General features: G+C 38.8%; 1 protein-coding gene across 3 annotated transcripts in view; it reads right to left on the reverse strand.

The window, feature by feature from the left end:
• Window positions 1-20528, reverse strand: part of GABRB3 (gamma-aminobutyric acid type A receptor subunit beta3) — a 211302-nt gene that overhangs the window by 11524 nt on the left and 179250 nt on the right. For all 3 annotated transcript variants that reach the window (XM_071547731.1, XM_071547743.1, XM_071547736.1), the window contains 4 exons: window positions 19818-19900; window positions 18656-18793; window positions 10615-10767; window positions 5524-5768 (listed from right to left, as the gene is read on the reverse strand). In XM_071547731.1, coding sequence (XP_071403832.1) covers window positions 5524-5768; window positions 10615-10767; window positions 18656-18793; window positions 19818-19900 — 619 coding nt within the window. The remainder of the gene's footprint in view (window positions 1-5523; window positions 5769-10614; window positions 10768-18655; window positions 18794-19817; window positions 19901-20528) is intronic.

The following is a 20528-nucleotide window of genomic DNA, read 5'->3' on the forward strand; positions in this document are numbered from 1 at the left end:
CTGCTTTTCTTTGTTACCTCTGCAACATGAGGACACTGGCTTTGCCATTTCCATGCTGTGAGAGCTCTTCTTTCTCTTACACCTGGAGCTATTTGGCTCATTGGCTTCAATACATGGACAGAGCTGGACAGCAGGCCATAACAGGAGCAGTGAAGCCAACAGGCAGCTCAGTGGCAGCAGCTGGCAGAGCCCTTCTCAACACAGCAAGCCTTAGTGGCAGCGTATCAGGAATAACTCAGGGAGAACTACCAAAAAATCTGGCACTGGAGAGGTTGGTCCATGGCAGCAGTAGCAGCAACATGGGGGTGGCTGTGCCAGTTTTGGCTTTTCAAATCTGTAACATCTGACGCAGGACCATGCACATGCATGCATTTGAAAGAAGAGTTACTGAGCATGAAAAATGACTGCTTTGCAAAGCAATTATCAAATAAAACACAAATGTACCCACATCTGTCGGTTTTGTGGTCTAGAACACTTTTGTTATTAAAACTCCCCAACTCTACAGTCAAGTAAGGCTAGGAAAGCATGAAAATCCCTTTTGCTACTGTAAGAGGAGTGTTTATAATGAAATCTACTAGCTTGCACTCCAGACTTCAGTCCTCTGATGTGCAAAAAATTAACTGCAGTATTAGTATCCATGCTGGTTCTATTGGCTTCCATGGGCTAAACCACTTCTGAGTGAAAATAACATGTCATTTTCCCACAGCCATCTAATCATTTCCTCTGCCTGTGTGGTGGATTGGCTTTGGCTTGATGTCAGGTTCCGACCAAGACACTCTATCCCTCCCCTTCCCAGCCAGAGAGGGAAGAGAAAATAAGATGGAAAACTGCTTGTAGGTTGAGATAAGGCAGTTTACTAAAGCAAAAAGTGAATGTTTGCATGTGCACAAGTGAAGCAGAAAATAACAAGGTTTGTTCTCTACTTCCCATCAGCAGTAATGTAAAGCTATGTCCCGGGAAGCAGGGCTGTAGCACACACAGCAGTTGCTCTGGAAAGCAAACACTGCACATAATGAATGCTCCCCCTTCCTCTTCCTTCCCTTAGCTTTTATCTTATATCTGAGCTGATGTCATATGGTATGGAACATCCCCTTGTTCAGTTTGGGTCAGCTGGCTTGGTTGTGTCCCATCGCAGGATCTTGCCCACCTCCACCCTCTTGATTGGGGGGAAGTTGAGAGGCAGTGCTGATGCTGTGCCAGCACTGCTCAGCAGTAGCCAAAACACTGGTGTGTTATCTTTCTAGCTACCAATGCACAACACAGCACTGTGAGGGCTGCGATGAGGAAATGAACTCCATCTCAGACAGACCAATACGAGAGAGACACTTCTTTAGCAGCACTCTCAGGTTCGGGAATTGTAAGAGCGAAGCTTGAATTTAGGGCCTGAGCATCAGGAAATATGTTGAGCTTCCTCTGCTCTGCTAGTGCTTCCTTCCAACACAAATGATTTCTACAGAATCGTAGCCACTCCTGACTCAGGCTGGTCCTGACACAGCACAGAGTTGTTCTCTTACTACACCCACAAGTTACAGCATCTGATGTGGACAATAAATGGACTAATGTGCTTTTTTGGTTTGGTTTATGTTTTGTTTTGTTCTTCCAGTACCCTGAGCTAGCACACTAAATCAGTGACAGGGAGCTCATACACATAGTTCATATACAAGCAAATTCAATTACTAAAACAAAGCAGCAACACAAATCAGTCCAAAATAGCAGTCAGAAATAAACTAATAATAATGCCTTCTTACAGTTTTATATTTGAGCCCTTTACAATTTTCTTTCCAGCACAGCATGCACTTTGACAGCCATGAAATAGCGGTGACAGCTGCAAAGAGGGCTGCCTGCTTTTAGGCATTCTCCCTTTCTTTAAAAATGTCACTTAGCCCCAAATCACATGAGATTTTAAACATTTCCCAGGATTAAAATTCTTCCCTTTCTGAATGGAATTACACTCCATGGAAGCCTCACCAAAATCATAAACCCAATAATTTCACTGAACTCACACAAAGTAGTCTTCACCTATGTCTCTGAGCCTCTCTTACTCTGCAATATGCTTGCCGGTTTGCGAACCTCACCCAGAATATCCAGCGTTGAGTTCCACCTCTAAAGCAAGAAGCAAGCACCTGCTATTTCCATCAGATTCACTGATTTGCAAGAGCTACCAAAGGAGAGATTGGAAGTTAATCCCTCTTTACTGATCCTGAAGAGGTCTGAACCAAGGCTGTAGAGCTTTCAGATATGGTCTTCCATAGAAGTATGTTCAAAACTCTAGCATGACCACCTGTACTGCTACATCCATAGGTATCTGTACAGTATGGTGTATGGTGGGCATGATCCAGAAGCATGGAAACCATTTTCATTTTCCTGCTTCAGGGCTGTGGTGTCCCAAAGCCTTGGTGAACTTAGTCCAAAGTAGATCTGTGTCTTAGTTAGAGCAGACAAGACTAGATTATTACTATTTGCGTGTAACCAAAACTGTGTATTCTACACCCTCTATATGATTTCTAACAAACTGTTAATAATGGATCATATGCAGCAGCTGCCCAGGGCACACCTGACCTCTTAGGCTACAGGCTGGGTATTCGAGAACCTTGTGAGATAAGATCTCCACACCAATGACTCAGGTGTGATAACTCCCCTTCGGGGAGGCATTTGTACCTTCACACCCAGTCTGTGGGGTCATGTCTGCTAATGGACCATCAAGGACTCCAAAAATATCCCATGATTCACAGAGTAAATCACCCATTGTGAAACTCATGACCCTAGGGGATGTACTGGGCATTCCCATCTCAACCTGAGCATATATAATCTTGGGGTTTGGGGACTTCTGGTATTGCTCATTGGATCCAGAGGAGGACCAGAGCCTTGACAGGACTGCAACCATCATCCTCACCAAGAGGTTTTCTCCTTTCCTTTTACTTTGGACTCAGGGGGACCACGTGCCCCAGGGTACTGGGTTATACTTCTGGTTTTTGTGGGTTAAAACCAATTACTCTTTATATCATTGCATTTATTGTAATATTTTTATTAAATTGTAACTCTGATTTACAGTCTCTTTTTGAGTTGGGTTCATTTCTCCTACCAGTTTACCTTTAAACAATCTGCTAGATGCATTTTTCCTGAGATGCTCATCCTGAAATCAATGGGACCTCTTAGCTGCCCTGACCAATTGCCTCTGTCAGTGCTTCTGAAATGAGAAATTCAAATTTGACATCCTACATCCACTGAATCTGCATTTTTTTGTCTATGCTTTGATTCAAACAAAGATTTTTGATTAGTTCTACATAATGTCTCTGTCTGATCCTGTTGCATGCTGACACTGCTTCTCTAAAGGCAATGAATCCAGTAACTGCAACAAAGCTGTGTTGAATTTACCAGCTGAGGCCTGGAGATAGAATGTTTTCTGCACAGAACGGGACTATACCTCATTATTTATCCTGTGTCATTTGAACAGTAAATATTCACAGTCAGTATGATTATATGTGACTCTACGAAACATACAGAGTTCCCTTTCACAGCTGGGACTTCAAGAGACAGTTACACATTTTTCTTTCAAATCTGGTGTACTGAATTTGTATCCTTATTTCATAGAATCCTAGAAGCACTTAGGTTGATAAAGACCCTTAAGGTCATCGACTCTGACCATTAACCCCGCACCATGTTCATCACTAAACCATGTCCCAAGTGTCACCTCTACATGCCTTTTGAACACTTCTAGGGATGGTGACTCCACCACTTCCTGGGGCAGCATGCTCCGATGCCTGACTCCTTTTTCTGTGAATAGATGTTTCCTAATATACAATCTAATTCTCCTCTGGTGCAACTTGAGGCCATTTGCTCTCATCCTGTCATTTGTTACATGTCAGAAGAGACCAAACCCCACTGCACTACAACCATGTCTCTAAGTGCCACATCTGCACATCTTTTAAGTATCTCCAGGGATGGTGATTCAACCACTTCCCTGGGCAGTCTGTGTCAATGCTTGACAACTCTTCCTGTGAAGAAATTTTTCATTCGTTCATGGTTGATACTAAAGCAGCAGAAAAATCAGATCAATCCATGATATTTGCTTACGATGGCCCAGAAACAAAAGAAAAGGTTGTAAGTCAAAAGTGAGCCAAAAAAAAAAAAAAGGTTGATATATGGTATGAGCAGATTCAGGATATAAAAGTGGCATGAACTGAGTATGAAGCGGTTAGAGTTAGAGTTAGGGTTAGGGTTGACAATATAAATGAATTGATCTCATGATAGAAGAGCCAACAGACATGGGGTGGTATTTTACCCATTAACAAGTCTTGTACTGAATTACATAAATCATTTAAATGGATGAGATTCAACAGATGGTTTCTACTGGGAGATCTGACCCTTAGTGCATACATCTGCATTATCTGCTTGCAGTTAAAATCTTCTCCATAGCTTTCAATTCTGATACTCCTATATCCCCATCTGTAATTTTTATTATTATGACTACTTATTTTTCCAGAAAAGGGAGCTAATTCTTCCCAATATTTTAGTTCTAAGCAGTGCTGCCAACTGTGATGAGAATTTGGTTTCATAATATAGTGGACAAAAATATGTTTATTGGTTCAAAATTATTTCACAGATATGAGTGCTGATAATTAGGTGTAGTTCTGCATTAAATTCACTATAGCAGACAGAATTATTAGGGTAAAAAAACATAGCTTGAAATTACTTTTATGATACTAGTTTTGATAAACAGGTAGTAGTTTTGTTACTGTGAACTCTTCTAATTTATAGCTGATAGAAAAAACAGTCTTATTCTACAGAACTGAATGAAAAAGTCTCAGGCACATTTTAGTAAAAAAAAAAGGATGTTCTATTTAAATTGACATGACTTGTTAATGTCATATACTATTGAATACCTTGAATTTTTCTTCCAAAGATTAAAAAAAAGGATATTCACTGGATGAAGTAATACTCCAATCAAGGAAATAGGCTGGCGCATAACTTGCCAATATCATGCTTTGGAAATCAATCTGAAAGTTTCTCTAGGACTTTTCTGCTGGTCTTAACCAGCGACAGATGCCACTGCCACACACAGTGCGAAATTATGCTGGTCAATTAATTAGCATGGCAGAACTAATCCTTTTTTTGTTCTCTCCCATGGTATTAAATGCGTCTGCTCTAACTGAAGTGAGAAAAACTGCTCAGATCCTGGATTCCCTGTATGTAGGTACTTACAATCACAGTTAGATTATACTTGATTTAAATAAATAAATGCGCCTCTGTAGATCTGATGTCTTATTTTCAAGCTAGCTGCACTCTCACTGTCTCCTTACACTTACTTCTCATACAGATCATACTCACTTTCATATCTGTATACCTAAATATGTTCTTCTATGATGGTTCTTGAAAATAAAAATGCTAAAGTTTGTCCACAAAATGTGGTTGGTCATGTTTCTACAGAGACTTTTTGTTTATTTCATGCCAAAATAATATTTGTAATAATTATTCTTTGTAATAACAGAATGGACAGAACATATATAGATTAAAAAAACGTACCCGATTGCCTTCAAACCTTGAGCGATCATTGTTTGACTTTGTTGTTTTTTCTGCAAGTTTCTTCTGCCTTTGAGGGCCTTTTCCAAAGAAAATGTAGTTGACAAAGGCGTATTCAAGTAAGGCCAAGAAGACAAACACAAAGCAGCCCATGAGATACATATCAATGGCTTTAACATATGGAATTTTAGGCAAAGTCTCTCGCAGGTGAGTGTTGATTGTTGTCATAGTCAGCACAGTTGTAATTCCTACACAAAGAAAAAGAGTACATGTCTTACAACTCCAAGCATACCATGCTTCAATTTTATTTTCCTTCTTAGCAAATATGCCTTGTCAGTGTGAAGAAGCCTAAAAATTTGTGAAAGACATCTTGAAGGTGACATCACTACAAATGAAAGAAAAATAAAAGCTTGATGCATCATTATTCTGCTACAATTATTTCCTTCACATGATCAGTGGGAACAGCTAACAAGGGGGTCTGGCACCACTACTGTGAGTTAACACAGCTTCATGGAAGCCAGTGTAGCTGTACTGGAAATCTCCTCCATGAAGGCCAAACTGAGCTGCTATAGGAAGAGTGTTCATATAGATAGTGAAAGACTTCCCCCATGTAGTTTTAGATTTCTAAGAGTTAAACAGTTGGTTGACCTTAGTCCTGTAAGGCCCCCTTTTAGTAAATGGAGAGAGAGAGGCACATTTCTAGAGCAGTTCATCCCATCTATTTTAGACACCTATTTAAGGAAAGGACAATATATGAACAGAATTGGATGGCTAGTTTGGAGCAGTGGCTAGTTACACAGAAAGAAGTGAAGTAAGCAGTGAGAGGCAGACAGGTATGCACATTTGTGGAAAGAAAAAGGAATGAGAGCAGCATTTTTATATGACCAACTGGACACTAATAAAATATCTAGTGAAATCTATAAGGTAGGTCAAACCACCAGTTATTTATCTAAGGATGGACACAGCACCTGATAATAAATTACAGAGCACTGTGTTGAAAATATGGAAAGAAACCCAAATTTATTGTCAGTCTGACTGAACTCACAATAAACTGCAGGATCTCTCCTGGAAATCTTATGACAATCACAAATCACAAGTTGCTGAGAACACTGATTTGTGGAATAAGTCTACATTTTGAGGTAAGCCATTCTATTAGGTCCCTTCTATTACTGTGTTCACTGATTCCATAATTATACCAACAGTTTATAAGTAATCACTAAAATGCAGGCAGAGTAAAAATAAAGGACAAAATAAAAAGTTGCTACCATATAATAAAGCACAGCTTCTTTTACCTGAAAAGACAGAAATAAGACAATACAACTCAAAATCAAACTGTCAGTGTAAGCATTGCCACTCCAGGGAACTGTAGTAGCACCCTGTGAGATTCTATAACAGGTATTTTGTATATTCAGTAGGTCAGCATCATGTGGTTTTCAGTACTTTTCCTCTAAACTGTGAAACAATTGTGCATTGATGTCAGATGTTTGGTGATCCAGAAGATTAAGTACACTGAGTAGAAAGATGGCCATCACTAACTAAAGGGAAATACATTCCCTGGGAGATCCTGAAACCCTAGAGGCAAATGTCCTTCTGAAGATCAATATTTTATTTTAAAGCACAGCTGGAAGAGAAGCAGCTGACACACCCCCGATAAAAAAATAAGATAATCTTGTGATGACAGCTCTTCCCACAAGTGAGAACTGTAGAGATTATTTTTCTCCTCCTTCAAAGCACTGAATTTAGGAATTTCTAGGGCTAACTAGCAAAAAGTTGAGAGAGCAGAACAGACTGGTTTGAATAATTCTCTGGAGATCAGTCCTGTATCAGCCTCTGTCTGACATGTCCATAGCACACAGTCTCTGGAATGAGCTGTCCTTTGCTCCATACCTTGTCTTCATCCTACAGGCAACTATTTGGTTCAGAGCAGCAAGGAACCAAGGACAGGAGCAAAACATGGAAGTAAACAAACTAGAATCAGGCTCTTGCAGAAAACACAGGCTTCCTGTAGGGATTGAGTAAAAGCTTGTCTCTGTGTCCCAAGAATTGCACAGGGAACGATTCCTCTAACAAATGCCTAGACCAGCAGGTATACCTTTTCCATATTGCACTTTTCATAGCCAGTTACATACATCCAAGGCCTTTAAACTTTGATACCAGTTCGTATCAGCTACAGACTCATAAGAGGGGCTATATAAATGAACATAGGATTAGACCCATGGTACTAAACTTATTATACAAACATCACAGACGTAATCACCGAGTCACTAACTGTTTTCTCAGAAGGAACAATTAGATGGTTTTTCGTCCTCTCAAAAGGACCTTCTATCAATCAGAAATAGAACATCTGGTCTCCTGAGCTTGTTTTGTACTCTCTGACTTTTGTTCTAATATTTGTCTTACAGTACTTGATGAACTTGTGCTACACAGAAATTGGCCACAGGAGACAGTCCTGTTCCTTAAACAAGGAAAAATCTCATGAACCTATTATAGAAGGGCATGAAATGTCACTGAGTTTGGTAACCTCTGTCTAACCACCTGTTCTCTGCAGTTCTGGCCACTATGTAAAATCTAGATGCTGATTGCCGTGTTTGAAGTGCTCCCCTAACTTAGTCACAGTGTCACCAGTGGAACTCTGGTATCCAGTAGTTCATTTATGAATACATCAGAGATGTTTGGACTCTATGCCCCACTTCCTATTAAGCTACTTAGCCGCAAGCTGCTGAACACACACTAGCTGCTGAGTGATAATGCCAGATTCTGTCAGGCTCACACATACCAGCTAATCCATGGTATCTTCAGTAACTGCAGTTAATCTACAATATCTTCAGCTACCCAAGTTCAGATGCTATGATGTAATATGATGGTGCACAGAGGTATAGCTATCTCCCCACCCTGCTTTGGTATGTGGTATCTTGGGAGGTACGGGGTACAGAAACAGGGAATCACATGGGCATGGGTTGGAGACTGGATGTGCTATGGTACATTACAGAAAGATAAGGGAACTAGGGTATATATTCCTGTTTTAAGAAAGTAATAGAGTACATCAGGAAGTTAGCACAGACTTAGTGACAAGCTTTGGGGTAGGAAGGTATGCGCTATTGGGAAGCATGGGGTTGAAGACAGAATCTGGGATAAGATGAGAGGCAGCAGTATTCATAAGGATTTACAGACCCATTTAATCTTCCTTAGCTGCATCTATCCCTGAGTACCTTTGTACAAGCTGAAGTATTTTCTGTGAGATATTGTCATAGAATCTGTCCTGGTTCTGGCCAGGACACAGTTAATTTTTGCAGTAGCCAGAAGGGGGCATGGCTAGGACCCGAAGGTTATTCTATATCACCTCACATCATTGTTGGCAGTGGGGGCAAGGGATTCTTTTATTGCACATTGGGTTGGGGTGGCATGGCTGCAGTTGGGTTGTGAGCTCCACAGTGAGTATTTTGCACACTTTTGTTATTAATATTGTTGTTCCTACCATTCATTTTATTGTCTCATTGCTGTTTCCAGTAAATTGCTTTTATCTCAACCTGTGTGTGATCTTTGCCTTTCGTGCTTCCAATTCTCCTCTCCAGTCAATCACAGGAGAAGCAGGAGGGGGCAGAGGGAAGTGAGGAGCATCATGGTTTTAGTGGTAGTACTAAACTGGAGAATACAATTACTAAACCATTACAGAATGGTTTGGCTTAGAAGAGGCCTTAAAGACCTTCTGATTCTAACCCTGCAGCCATGGTAAGGGAGACCTTCCACTAGAATAGGTTGCTTAAAGATACACTCAATCTGGCTTTCAACACTTCAAGAGATGGGGCATCCACAACTTCACTAGGCACCCTGTTCAAATGCCTCACCACCTCGTAGTCAAGAATCTCCTCTTAATTTAGATCTCCCCTTTTTCAGTTTGAAGATATTCCCCCTTGTCCTATCAGTACGTGACCTTGTACAAAGTCCCTCCCCAGGTCTTGTGTAGGCTTCCTTCAGGTACTAAAAGGTGTCATCAGGTCTCCCCGGAGCCTTAACTTCTCCAAGCTAAACAAAACCAACTCTCTTGGCCTGTGTTGACAGGAGAGGTGCTCCAGGCCTCTGATAATCTTTGTGTCCCTCTGGACTTGCTTCAACAGGTCCACAACCATCTTATGCTGGTGATGCCAGAGCTGCATGAAATACTCAAGGTGGGGGTCTCATGAGAGCAGAGTAGAAGGACAGAATCACCTTCCTCAGCCTCCTGGCCACATTCCTTTTGATGCAGCCCAGGATACAGATGGCTTTGGGTATGTCAGTGCACATTGATGCGTCATGTTGAGCTTCTCATCAACCAACATTACCAAGTTCTCCTCAGGGCTGCTCTTAACCCATTCTCCACCCAGCCTGTACTTGCGCTTGGGATTGCCTTACCCATGCGCCGGACCGTGCACTTGGCCTTGGTGAACTTCATGCGGGTCTACGCCTCAAGCTTGTTGAGGTCCCTCTGGATGGCATCCCTTCCCTCCAGTGTATCAAGCACACATTTTTCTAGTAATCTTCCCTTATTTAAAGGATACTTTGATCAGAAAAGATCTTGGAGAAGTATCACCCACCTGTTCCAAATCTATGTTTTCCATGAGATAAATGGCCCTTTAAGCTATCATAATCACGCACTTTACATACCAAGTTAGGTGCGATGTTATAGCTAATGTGTGCCCGCGTGCTGAACTAGCAATGGTTCTTGAAGTCTGTTCCTGCCAGTGTCAGTTAAAATACCCAGCACCTCAGGAGGAGTCTAGGAGCCACACTTGTCTTCCCACACTGAGTTGGACTAAAAGCCCACACTCAAGTATGATCGTGGAGCTGGTCTTCTAGATTAAGTTACTGACAACAACATTAGCTTTTATGAGAACAAGTCTAAGACCTGTATAAGCAGCTCACATCAAGAGACTTAGCGGTAGCTTCATTCTTGCATGCAGGGAAAACTTATCACTTTGAAGCAATACCAGATGACATGATATTGGTGTAAATTATTCTGGAATATCAAAACACTGACATCACATTAGAGTTTTTAACAACCTCTGAAGGCTACATTCAGTATGACATTTTAATGTCCCACTCATTCTTAGCACATACCAAGGGCAACTCTTGCTGCTGATGCATCATAGTTGATCCAGAATGACACCCATGATAAAATGGTAATCAGTATGGAGGGCATGTAGGTTTGCAGAATAAAATATCCAATATTTCTCTTCAACCTGAAGCTCAGTGAGAGTCTTGGATAGGCACCTGAGGAAAGAGAGGGGAAAGCAGCATTTTTTATACTGAAGAACAGACACATGTGCATAGTTGCCTTCAGTTTCTGCAGAAACTAAAGCATGCACATTTTATGGGGTGGTATACCTGCAGAACAGTAGGGAAAACACCTTCACTGTATTACTCACTGATATTAAAGGAAAAGTTTCAGTGAATATAGTTATGTCCGAGTAATTTGTATTTGGGAAGAAAAGAGAGAGAGTAAGTTCCTTTGGAATATTGAACAGATGGGTGAGCCCTTGTTAGCTTTTAAAAACAAATGCTTAGATCTGCAAGTAAAATGCTTATCCAAGTACACAGTTTTCTGTGTAACATTTATATTGAGAGCATGAGTCATGTGCATAGTTTTTTATTTACAATGAAGAGTTCATGAGATGAGACTTCTTAGTTACATTTGAACTATGAGGAACATCCTATATGTGATGTCAAAAATAAATTGTAATAAATCCCAGTGAGGAAAAGCCTTCGGACCATATCCTCTAACAGCAGTGAGAGCCAGACAGAATTTTTCTTCCAAAAATATTCTAAACAAAAAAAAGTTGAATTTATATATGTGTGTGTGTTTATACACATAGGATTCATGAACTGTTACAAATGGGCAAATAACAAAAAAAAAAAAATTAGCAACCTAATGCCAATGTTTCAAATAAAACATCCTATTAGTCAACTTCAAATTGGTGCATATTGAAATTGGTGCTAATCTTATTGAATATATTTTATACACTTAGAAATATCAAATGGCTAAATAAACCTGTGACTTCTTTCACTAAATGCAAAGATGATTAAATCTGAGTACAGCTGTATAAGAAAAAGGTAGTCATTCACACATTAGCTCCATAATTTCAGTGTTTGCACTACCAGTCACTGATATACTTCTAACAGCTCATCCAAAAGATCTAGTTAGTCAATATCCTACAAAACATTTCAGCACATATTGAGAACCCAACTAGATACTATATCACTTCCCACCCATTCTAATGCAAATATGTGCAAGTTACAAAAGATTACATTTAGACACCAATTAAAAATTACAAAGTTCCCTTTAAATTATGTTTGTATGTTTGCATGTGCTACATCATTTCTAGGCAGCAGAAGCATAAACGGAGTATCAAACTTTTGCAAATATCCTTAACTGTTCTATCAAACAATGTCAGAACAACAATCACTGGGAAATGTCTGGTACTTGTTTGCTGTGATTACTTCAGTCAGTAGCAATTTTTTCCAGGTTGAAGTGCCTTGTAGTTTCACCAACAGAAGTATATTGGTGGAGTCAGAAGAATGTATTTCATCATGAAAATCAGACCGAGGTTTTCTGCTAAAGCAGTCAACACAATTTTCAACAAAGAATAATTTATATTGTAGCTTGCTTTACATCTTCATTTTCCAATAAACAATGTTTTGCTTCAAAAGAAAAGTTCTCTCATTGAAACCAGGCCTTTTTTTTTTTTTGCTAAAAAGCTTAACTTTTTCAATGAGCTTCTTAGGAAAGGGTTTCTGTGGCTTTGTCTTTGCAGACTATGTAAATAAAACAGAAGCATACTCTGCCATCATGAAAGGCATTAAAATGTAGCAGACCTGATCCCCTTTTTCCAATAAGAGTAGAGCATCAGACAAAATTCTTTATAAAGCTCCATTGACAAAATATATTTTATATTTACATAAAGGAGTCTCTATAAATCTTTATACAATTTTCTGAAAGTACTGTCCAGGTCTTGATATTTGTGGAATATAATTGATGAAGGTGATGACTGGAAAATCTCCCATAAATACTGATTCTTTGATTAAATAGTATAAACTTAATCACTGAATTGTAGCCTCTTCTTGGGTTCCTCCAGAGACAAGGACTCTGGATGCACTGGGGAAATGCAAAGAAAGAGAGAATTTTGATATTGATAAAGCATAGAAAAAAGTGTGGGTGGAAGAGGCACGTGTTAACAATGGAGAGAAGTGACACGTCACGTCTGTCAGTGATATTCAGTAACAAAATCCCAAACTTAGTATAATGGAGTGAACTTTAGACATTTATCTTGAATACTTCACCTGTGACCATCACCCGTTACTTCACGGCCACCTCTGCCTAATTTTACATAAGGTAATTACTGAAACTGGTGAGATCTGGCCTTAAAGGTGGACTCCCTAGACAGCTGGTCTCAAGGCCAGAGATGTCAACATAAAGATGTTTCAAGCATCAGGTTCTTTGTCCTGAAGCTAGAATTCTAAGAACCATACCTAAGGCTAATGCTGTCAGTGCTTGCTTTCTGTCTTCCCGCTCTAGAGTCGGACCCAACTGTAACAGAGATTCAGTTGTGAATCTGACTGTGCACTGACTCTTTTAAGATGCCCTGTGACATCTCAGACACTATCATGGAGCTGATGCATATGATATACTCCCTACATGTTTTTGATCAGCAGGTGATCAAATAGCAGTTGATTAGCAACTCACTTGTGCATACACATGAGCCTCGTGTCTAAGCTGCAGTTCACCCAGTCAGTCTAGCAAATGAAACCTACAGAATTATTCATCTCCTCCTAAAATGGACTCTTATGGTTGTACTAAATTTGTCTCTAGACTCCACTGACTGTATGGGCTAGATTCCAATCAACTAAGACACCTAATTCAAATGTAGACACTGAAATTATATTCACCATAAACCAGAGCAAGATGAATCCAAGCCCTGCAAGACTCAGGGTAGATTTTGATGGTCTGTGATTCCTGGGCAATCTAACCAAAAGTCTTGCTGGCTTTACAGCTGAATACTGGAGTTGACATATTGCTCAGTTTAACAGGGTTAAATGGAATGTCATCCTGCTTTGATTTTACAAGATCAAATTTTATTGACAGGTCTCTACCTCATAACATTTTGAAATAATTTGGCCTTATAAAATCTTACCATGGAATCATAGTTAGGGTTGAAAGAGACCTTAAAGATCATCTGTCTCCAACACCCCTGTCATGGGTAGGAAAGCTTTGTATAGTTCAAGCTATATAGTATAGTATACTTTCATAGTATATGATTTTATGTAGTATACTATAGTCTTTGTACAGTTCAGGTTGAAAATGAAACATGAACTGGTAGCCTTGTGGTTTTCTTCATATTATCAAGCCAGGATTTTCCTTTAGGTAGCTCTCCCTGAGACTACCAAAGTCTGTATTACTTTCGTCTGTATTGCTTTTATGTCTTCCCAAGTTATCTATTGGTCCTGCCTCCAGCCTGCCATCTCTGCTGTACTAGCTCACCTCCAGCAAACAGGACACAACCAATCTGTGGAAAAAAGAATTAAAAGAAGGCCCATTCCTTATTTCCCCTACTTAATTCCCACTCTTAGTATGGATACCTAAAGTTCAATGAAAACCTTCATGGAGCAAGGACTGTAATTTCAGATCTTTACTTATCTAAGAAAGACTCATCTTGTATAATGTATTAAATAAAAGTCGATTTCTGAGTGAGCCAAACAATTACACTATTACTTGCCTGATTATGTTTGGATAATGATTTGTCAATTAAGGCTAAGTACATTTAGAGATTAATTACCAGGAAATTCTAGTTGTTAACTTTCCATCAAAATTTGGGTTTTTTTCTTGTGCTTTCTCTAGCCTTGTTATCCTTCCTCCCATCTCATATAACATGTTGACGTCTATGTGCTTATTTAAATACTAAAAGAATAAAGGAATTTGGCTCGAAGTATTTAAATTAACAGTATTGAGAAGGCAGGCATGAAAAAATACTTAAGTAATTGAGTCTCAAATATTTCTTTTTTTGTACATTTGGGCCCTTGGTAAAAAGAGATTACCTCTTTTTGTTCCAATTTCATTAAAAGCTAGCAAGCTGAAATATCTGGCTTCAAGGCTAAATGTTAATCTTGCTGGTTTATCCAAATATGAAACAAGATAAAAGTACAGAGTTGGTCAGTTACAGAATTCTTATTTTAACAAGTTCTTCTGGGAAGATTCTTTGGCTAATTGGAAATGTACTTTACAGAGTGATCTTTCAGAACACAGCAAATATTTAATTTTCAAATCTTTTAAGACTACCTTCCTCTTACCAACAGGTTGCTAGTATGGCTTTGATTGCTATGCAACTTGAAAATTTTAGGTGATGTTTTACGTATCTTCATTCCTGTTCAATATCTTAGCATTTCTGAATAACAACCATTTAGCAGGCAGATTCAGCTCTCAGGTTTACCACCACATTTCAGGTGTCTGAATGCACATATGAGCACATGGATGGAGCATGAGGTCTCAAGGTAAACAACTTACAGCCAGCTGATTCTAAGGATGTGATTTAATTGCCTATACAGAGATGTTTAATGCCATTTGAGATGTGATAGGCTAAAGAAGAGTGAAATATAATACTACTTAAATAATCAATACTGAAGCACTAGATTGTGGACATAGAACACAAGGCTGTAAGACTCCAGAACAGCAGCCTAACTGCTAACCAGGATGCTTTACAGCATCTTAAGGAGCACCAGAAACTTATATTTAGGCAACTGAATAGTGCCTTAAGAGTATTCACTTGACAGAGTTGTTCAAGAGCTGAATAGCTCTTTAGGCTAAATTGACAGCACTGATTTGGCATCATCTGACTATGGGCTTAATTCAATTTCAAGGGGATCCAGTGCCATTTTAGATATCTTTTGGTATCCTGTATAGCCTTCAGCTAGTATTAGAAGGACAGTCAAACCAGATATTTCTTCTTCATAGCAGTTTAAAAACTAGTTGCTCTCCATTGTGAAAAAAGGGAACAGGCTACTGTGCATGGTTTGCAGATACCTCCTAGACACTTGAAGATTTTACTTTGTTTCCAATCAAGTGTTCTATGTTTAAAACTACCTCTTTCTCCACTAATCTCAGATATGCCATTTTCTAGACTTTCAATCACACTTGCTTCTTTTCCCTAGACCCTCTTCTATTGCTCCATAACTGTCTTGAAGAGTGCTACCCTTGATCACAAATATTAAGCTCAAGTACTACCAATGTAAATCAGACTTCTTTTATGATGTGATTTGTGCCTTTTTTTTTTCCAAAAAAGATGTTATTGGCTCATGTTCAGTCTCAGATCAACATCAAACCCTAGATTTCTACAGACAGAACCCTGGCATAACCTGGCATTCCCTCTACTGAATGTGGATAGGAAAAATTAGTTGTATAGATGCTGTGTTTTGCACTTGTCCATACTGAACTTTATACATTTTTTTCAGATATATTTTGTGAATTTGGCAAGATAATTTTTAACTTCCATGCTATACTTCAACAGGCATGTAGTTCCTCCAGTATTCTTACAGCTCCATAAAGCTTTCTGTCATTATCTATGGGGGATTTCTGATGCTTAACATTGCTTCTCAGTAGTAACTATGGGAACAGATTTTTCCCTCTGCATAAGTTACACAGGATTATACAGCACTGTTTCTCTTTAAGGACAGCAGAACCGATCCAAAAGCTGTTTATGGCACTACTCTGAAGTCTTCTTTTAGTTTTATTCATTCAAAGCACACTAGGACGGAAATGTCTGAAATGTTCACTGAGATATTGCCCTCAAAGAACTAATATCTTCCCTTGAGACTTTAATAACCTCAAAGCCAAAAGCATGCCTGACTTATTTTCTGCAAAAATGTAGAAACTGACCCTAATTACTAGAGCCAAGAAAGTCTTGAGAAGAAACTTGAAAAGAGTCTGCTGACTTTATCTATCGAATTCACTACCATGCTTCAGATTTAAATTTAAACATGTGGTTTTGAGAAACAAATGTGATGCTTCCCCTGCATGGAAATACTTGTCAAAAAATTTCATAATTGATAAAACATTTTCATAATGTCCTGTACCAAAATAATAGCAAATTCATTATTGTGTCTTCATCAGTGACAAAAACTATGTTTCACAAAACGGTACACGAAACATGGAGTAATCTGTTCTCTGTGACACTGCCATCCTACTCCCAAATGCCAAGCTGTCTTAAACCCTGAAGCTTGAGACATTTTTACTCCTTTCACTAGTTATTTTGGAAAGAACCATTAAGTCTCTGAAAATATGGTCAGTCACAGAAATGTGCACTCCTAGCTTTTACTCCCTCTGGTATTTGTGACATATCTCTTTGAATTTCTCATTTTCCTGAATTTTACAAATCTCTCTCACCTCTTAATTACTAAATCATGCATTTCCTGGAATATTTCATATTGAACTAAAATGTGGCCTTGCACTGTCATAAAAGCTTCACAAATAGGTTTTCTGTATTCCCACTGTGTCTAAAAGAGCATTTCTACAAAAGCACATCCAGTCCTGTGGAGGGACAGGTAAGCCCTGGCTGCCAAATGTGACAGTAGCTACAAAACAGAAAGATATAGGATTAGACTATCTGATTCTCCATAGAAAAAACCCCTTCCATTCACAATGATAAAACAAGAACAGCGGCAGTTGGCAAACCTCCTCATTCTAATTTCAATCCCAGCAATATTTACATTTTGTTCTGAAATACACCTCGTGTTTCAGAGTACTTTGAAACAGATGCTGTGTCCAAAGTGTGGGTGAAGTGATGCTTACAAACATGACTGAGCTGTGCTTCATTTGTTTGAGTGTTCTGGAACAGATGGAACAGCACACTCCTGTGGTCTGAAGAGCACTGAAAATCTGAAGGTCCCAAATAATGAGCGAAATAATGGCCCCACATATGCTGATGGCTTTCTATGTTGATTTGGTCTTGTCACACATAACAACATTTTCTTATACCAGTGTCTAACATCAAATATGTAAATCAACATTGCACTTTGTTATCTGAAGACATCCAATGCTGTGAGTTACTAGTACCTTCTATTACACCTTCGAGGAAACAAGCAGAAAAAGCAGGGATTTAATTTTAGCATCTTAACTATGACAACAAACACACTGGCTATATATCCAGTACTACATACCCATCAGTACAAATCAAGATATAAAAGACATTGCATTCACTATATAACAACAAAAAAAGATGTGCTGATAAATTGCAGTGAGGTGTTTAGAAAATTGTGGCTTTTTGACCTAGTATGCCAGAACATATTTATGTATGATCAGTAACCCTGTAAGCTACATTGAAACTCATGATTCAGTAATGAATGATTTTCTATTTATTTAGGTCATAGACACTTAGGTGTCTAGTTAAGTATCGTAATAACACATGAAAAGGAAAAATAAACAAGAAATCACAGAATCAAAGAATCACAGAATGATTTGGGTTGGAAGGCGTCTTAAGGACTATTTAATTCCAACCCCGCTGCCACGGGCAGGGACACCTTTGAATTGATCAGCCTGCTCAAAGCTCATCTAATCTGGCCTTGAACACTTCCAGGAATGGGGCATCCACAACTTCTCTGGGCAACCCAGTGTCTCACCACTGTCACAGTAAAGAATTTCTTCCTGTATCTAATCTCAATCCACTCTCTTTCAGTTTGAAGACATCTCCGCTTTTCCTATCACTACATGCTTTTGTAAAAAGTCCCTCCCCAGATCTCTTCATGGCACCTATTAGGTACTGGAAGACTGCTAAAAGGTTTTGTTCTCCAAGCTCAACAACCCCAACTCTCTCATTCTGTTTTCATCAAAGAGGTGTTCCAGCCCTCTGAACATCTTTGTGGCCCTTCTCTGGACTTGCTCCAACAGGACCATGTCCTTGTTTTGGAGGCCCCAGAGCTGAACATAGTGTTGAAAAGTAGGTTGGGAATGGCATTTCATGGGCTGCTATCTCCAGGCTTTGTCAAGTAATTTCTTTAGGCAAACATGCAACACAGACTACATATCTTGACTGGTAACAACGATTAATTACGATTAATAACGTAATTCTCATACACAAGGAAATTAAACACTAAATGGGCAAATGGCAATACTTGCCTGTGGCAAAGACGACATTCTTTGACACCAGTCTGTATTCCACAATAGAGAACTGAGGAAGTTCAATCCTCTCCACGCCAGTAACTGCGTTATCTCCTCCTCTCCAGTAGAACTCTATGTCATCAGTTGTGTAGCCATCTGCAAGTAAAGCAGGAGAGTAAGTCAGAAATAACAGCAGACTCAAACGTAGCTTCAAACATGCAGCTTGTCGTTTGAGACAATGAAAAGAATCGGAACAGCTGGAGAGCTGTATCGTATTTTGCCTGTGGGAAGGTCTCCCAAATAGTTGTGTCATTACAGTCTGCCCAGGAATTTTAGGCAAAATACTCTGTTTTCATTTTATTTATTTTTTTTTATCATTCACTAATGTCCACAATGACAAGAAAACACTATCCACTATTTAAGGTCAATGTATTAATTAATTCTGAAACAATTATACTTTTATGCTGATAATCACCAGAAGAAGACGGATTATTCAATTAATACAGAGAAACTTAATTGAGGCAGACCTTTTCGACTCACACTAAAAAGTGTGAGTTGAACCATTTCCATTAGCTTCTGTAGTGGAGGACTACAGCTGAATATAGAATACACTAACATTTTCTGTATATAGCCCACAATTTCCAGCCAGTAGCAGAAATGAAGAATTAACTCCTGAAGCACAAATATGAATTGAATATTGCATTGCTAGGACATAACTAAGTGAAAAAGAGAATAGTGTTCCGTTTGGAACACAACTGTGAATCATAAATGGCGTCAATATGAAAGCCCTGGGTGGGTCCTGCAGCAAGATGATCCATGCAAAATAAAGCATGAAAATAGTATCACAGTGTTTGCTCTCTTGAAAATATATCTGATTAAAATTCATCTCATGTCAAAGATAAGCATCCAGTCACTACCTCTATCAAGTCAGGCAGGAATACTAAATTACTTCATTCTGTCCTAAACTCATTTTTCTAGGATGTATTCATCTATCTAGAAATGGATGACTCCTTACATTTTTAATAAGTCAAATAAACAGACAAACAAAAAATCCAAACAGTGATAATTACATGATTCACATAGTGTTTACAGACACACATGTAAATATTACAAAGTACTATCAAAGGAAAACTGCTGTGTACTTGAACTAGATTTTACAGGTATTTTCTTATGTACGTACAGCTTTCTATTTCCAGAGTACAGTTTTGTTCATCTAATGGGTATCTTCTCAAGTCCATCATACAAGCTGCAGTAGTTGTGATTCTGAAATACAAACATCAAATACTTTTACTGTACAGCCAGTAATCCAGGTGCTGGTGCTGGTGTTGTTTATCTTTCAAAGTGAGGACTCTCTAAAGAATAGTTTACAATGACTGAGTATTTGGTCCATATTTTTACATTGAGCAGCAGCTTAATACAACAGCAGTTCACTGACTTTCAATGGAACAACTCACTGTGACTTACCCTTATGCAACCAGTCCCTCTGGGTTTCAGTGGACCTATACACATATGCAAATATTACACGAACATTTGCTGAGATTAAAAGATATGACTTTATAACAGAAAACGTGAAGTGAAAAAAGTCTGCTTCAAATGTCAAAGTGATTAGAGATGAGTGAATAACTTTTTTCTTTGGTATGTGGCAGCTCTAGAAAAAAACCCTTTGAAATGTTGCAAAAAAGTTTTAAGTTCAGCAAAGTGCTTTGTTTCAAAGTTGAGTATATTTGTATAGTTTTCAGATTTACAGAGGATTTTGTTATGAAGCTCTGTATTGAATTTTAGTTTTTTCCCTCAAATAACATTTTTGCTTCTTTGACTATTTAGCAATTTAGCACTCTAAGAATGACTTTGCAAAATATTTCACTGCTGATGAATCAGCCTTTTTCTCCAA

Source organism: Pithys albifrons, chromosome 1 (genome assembly GCF_047495875.1).
Source record: "Pithys albifrons albifrons isolate INPA30051 chromosome 1, PitAlb_v1, whole genome shotgun sequence".
NCBI classification, from domain to species: Eukaryota; Metazoa; Chordata; class Aves; order Passeriformes; family Thamnophilidae; genus Pithys; species Pithys albifrons.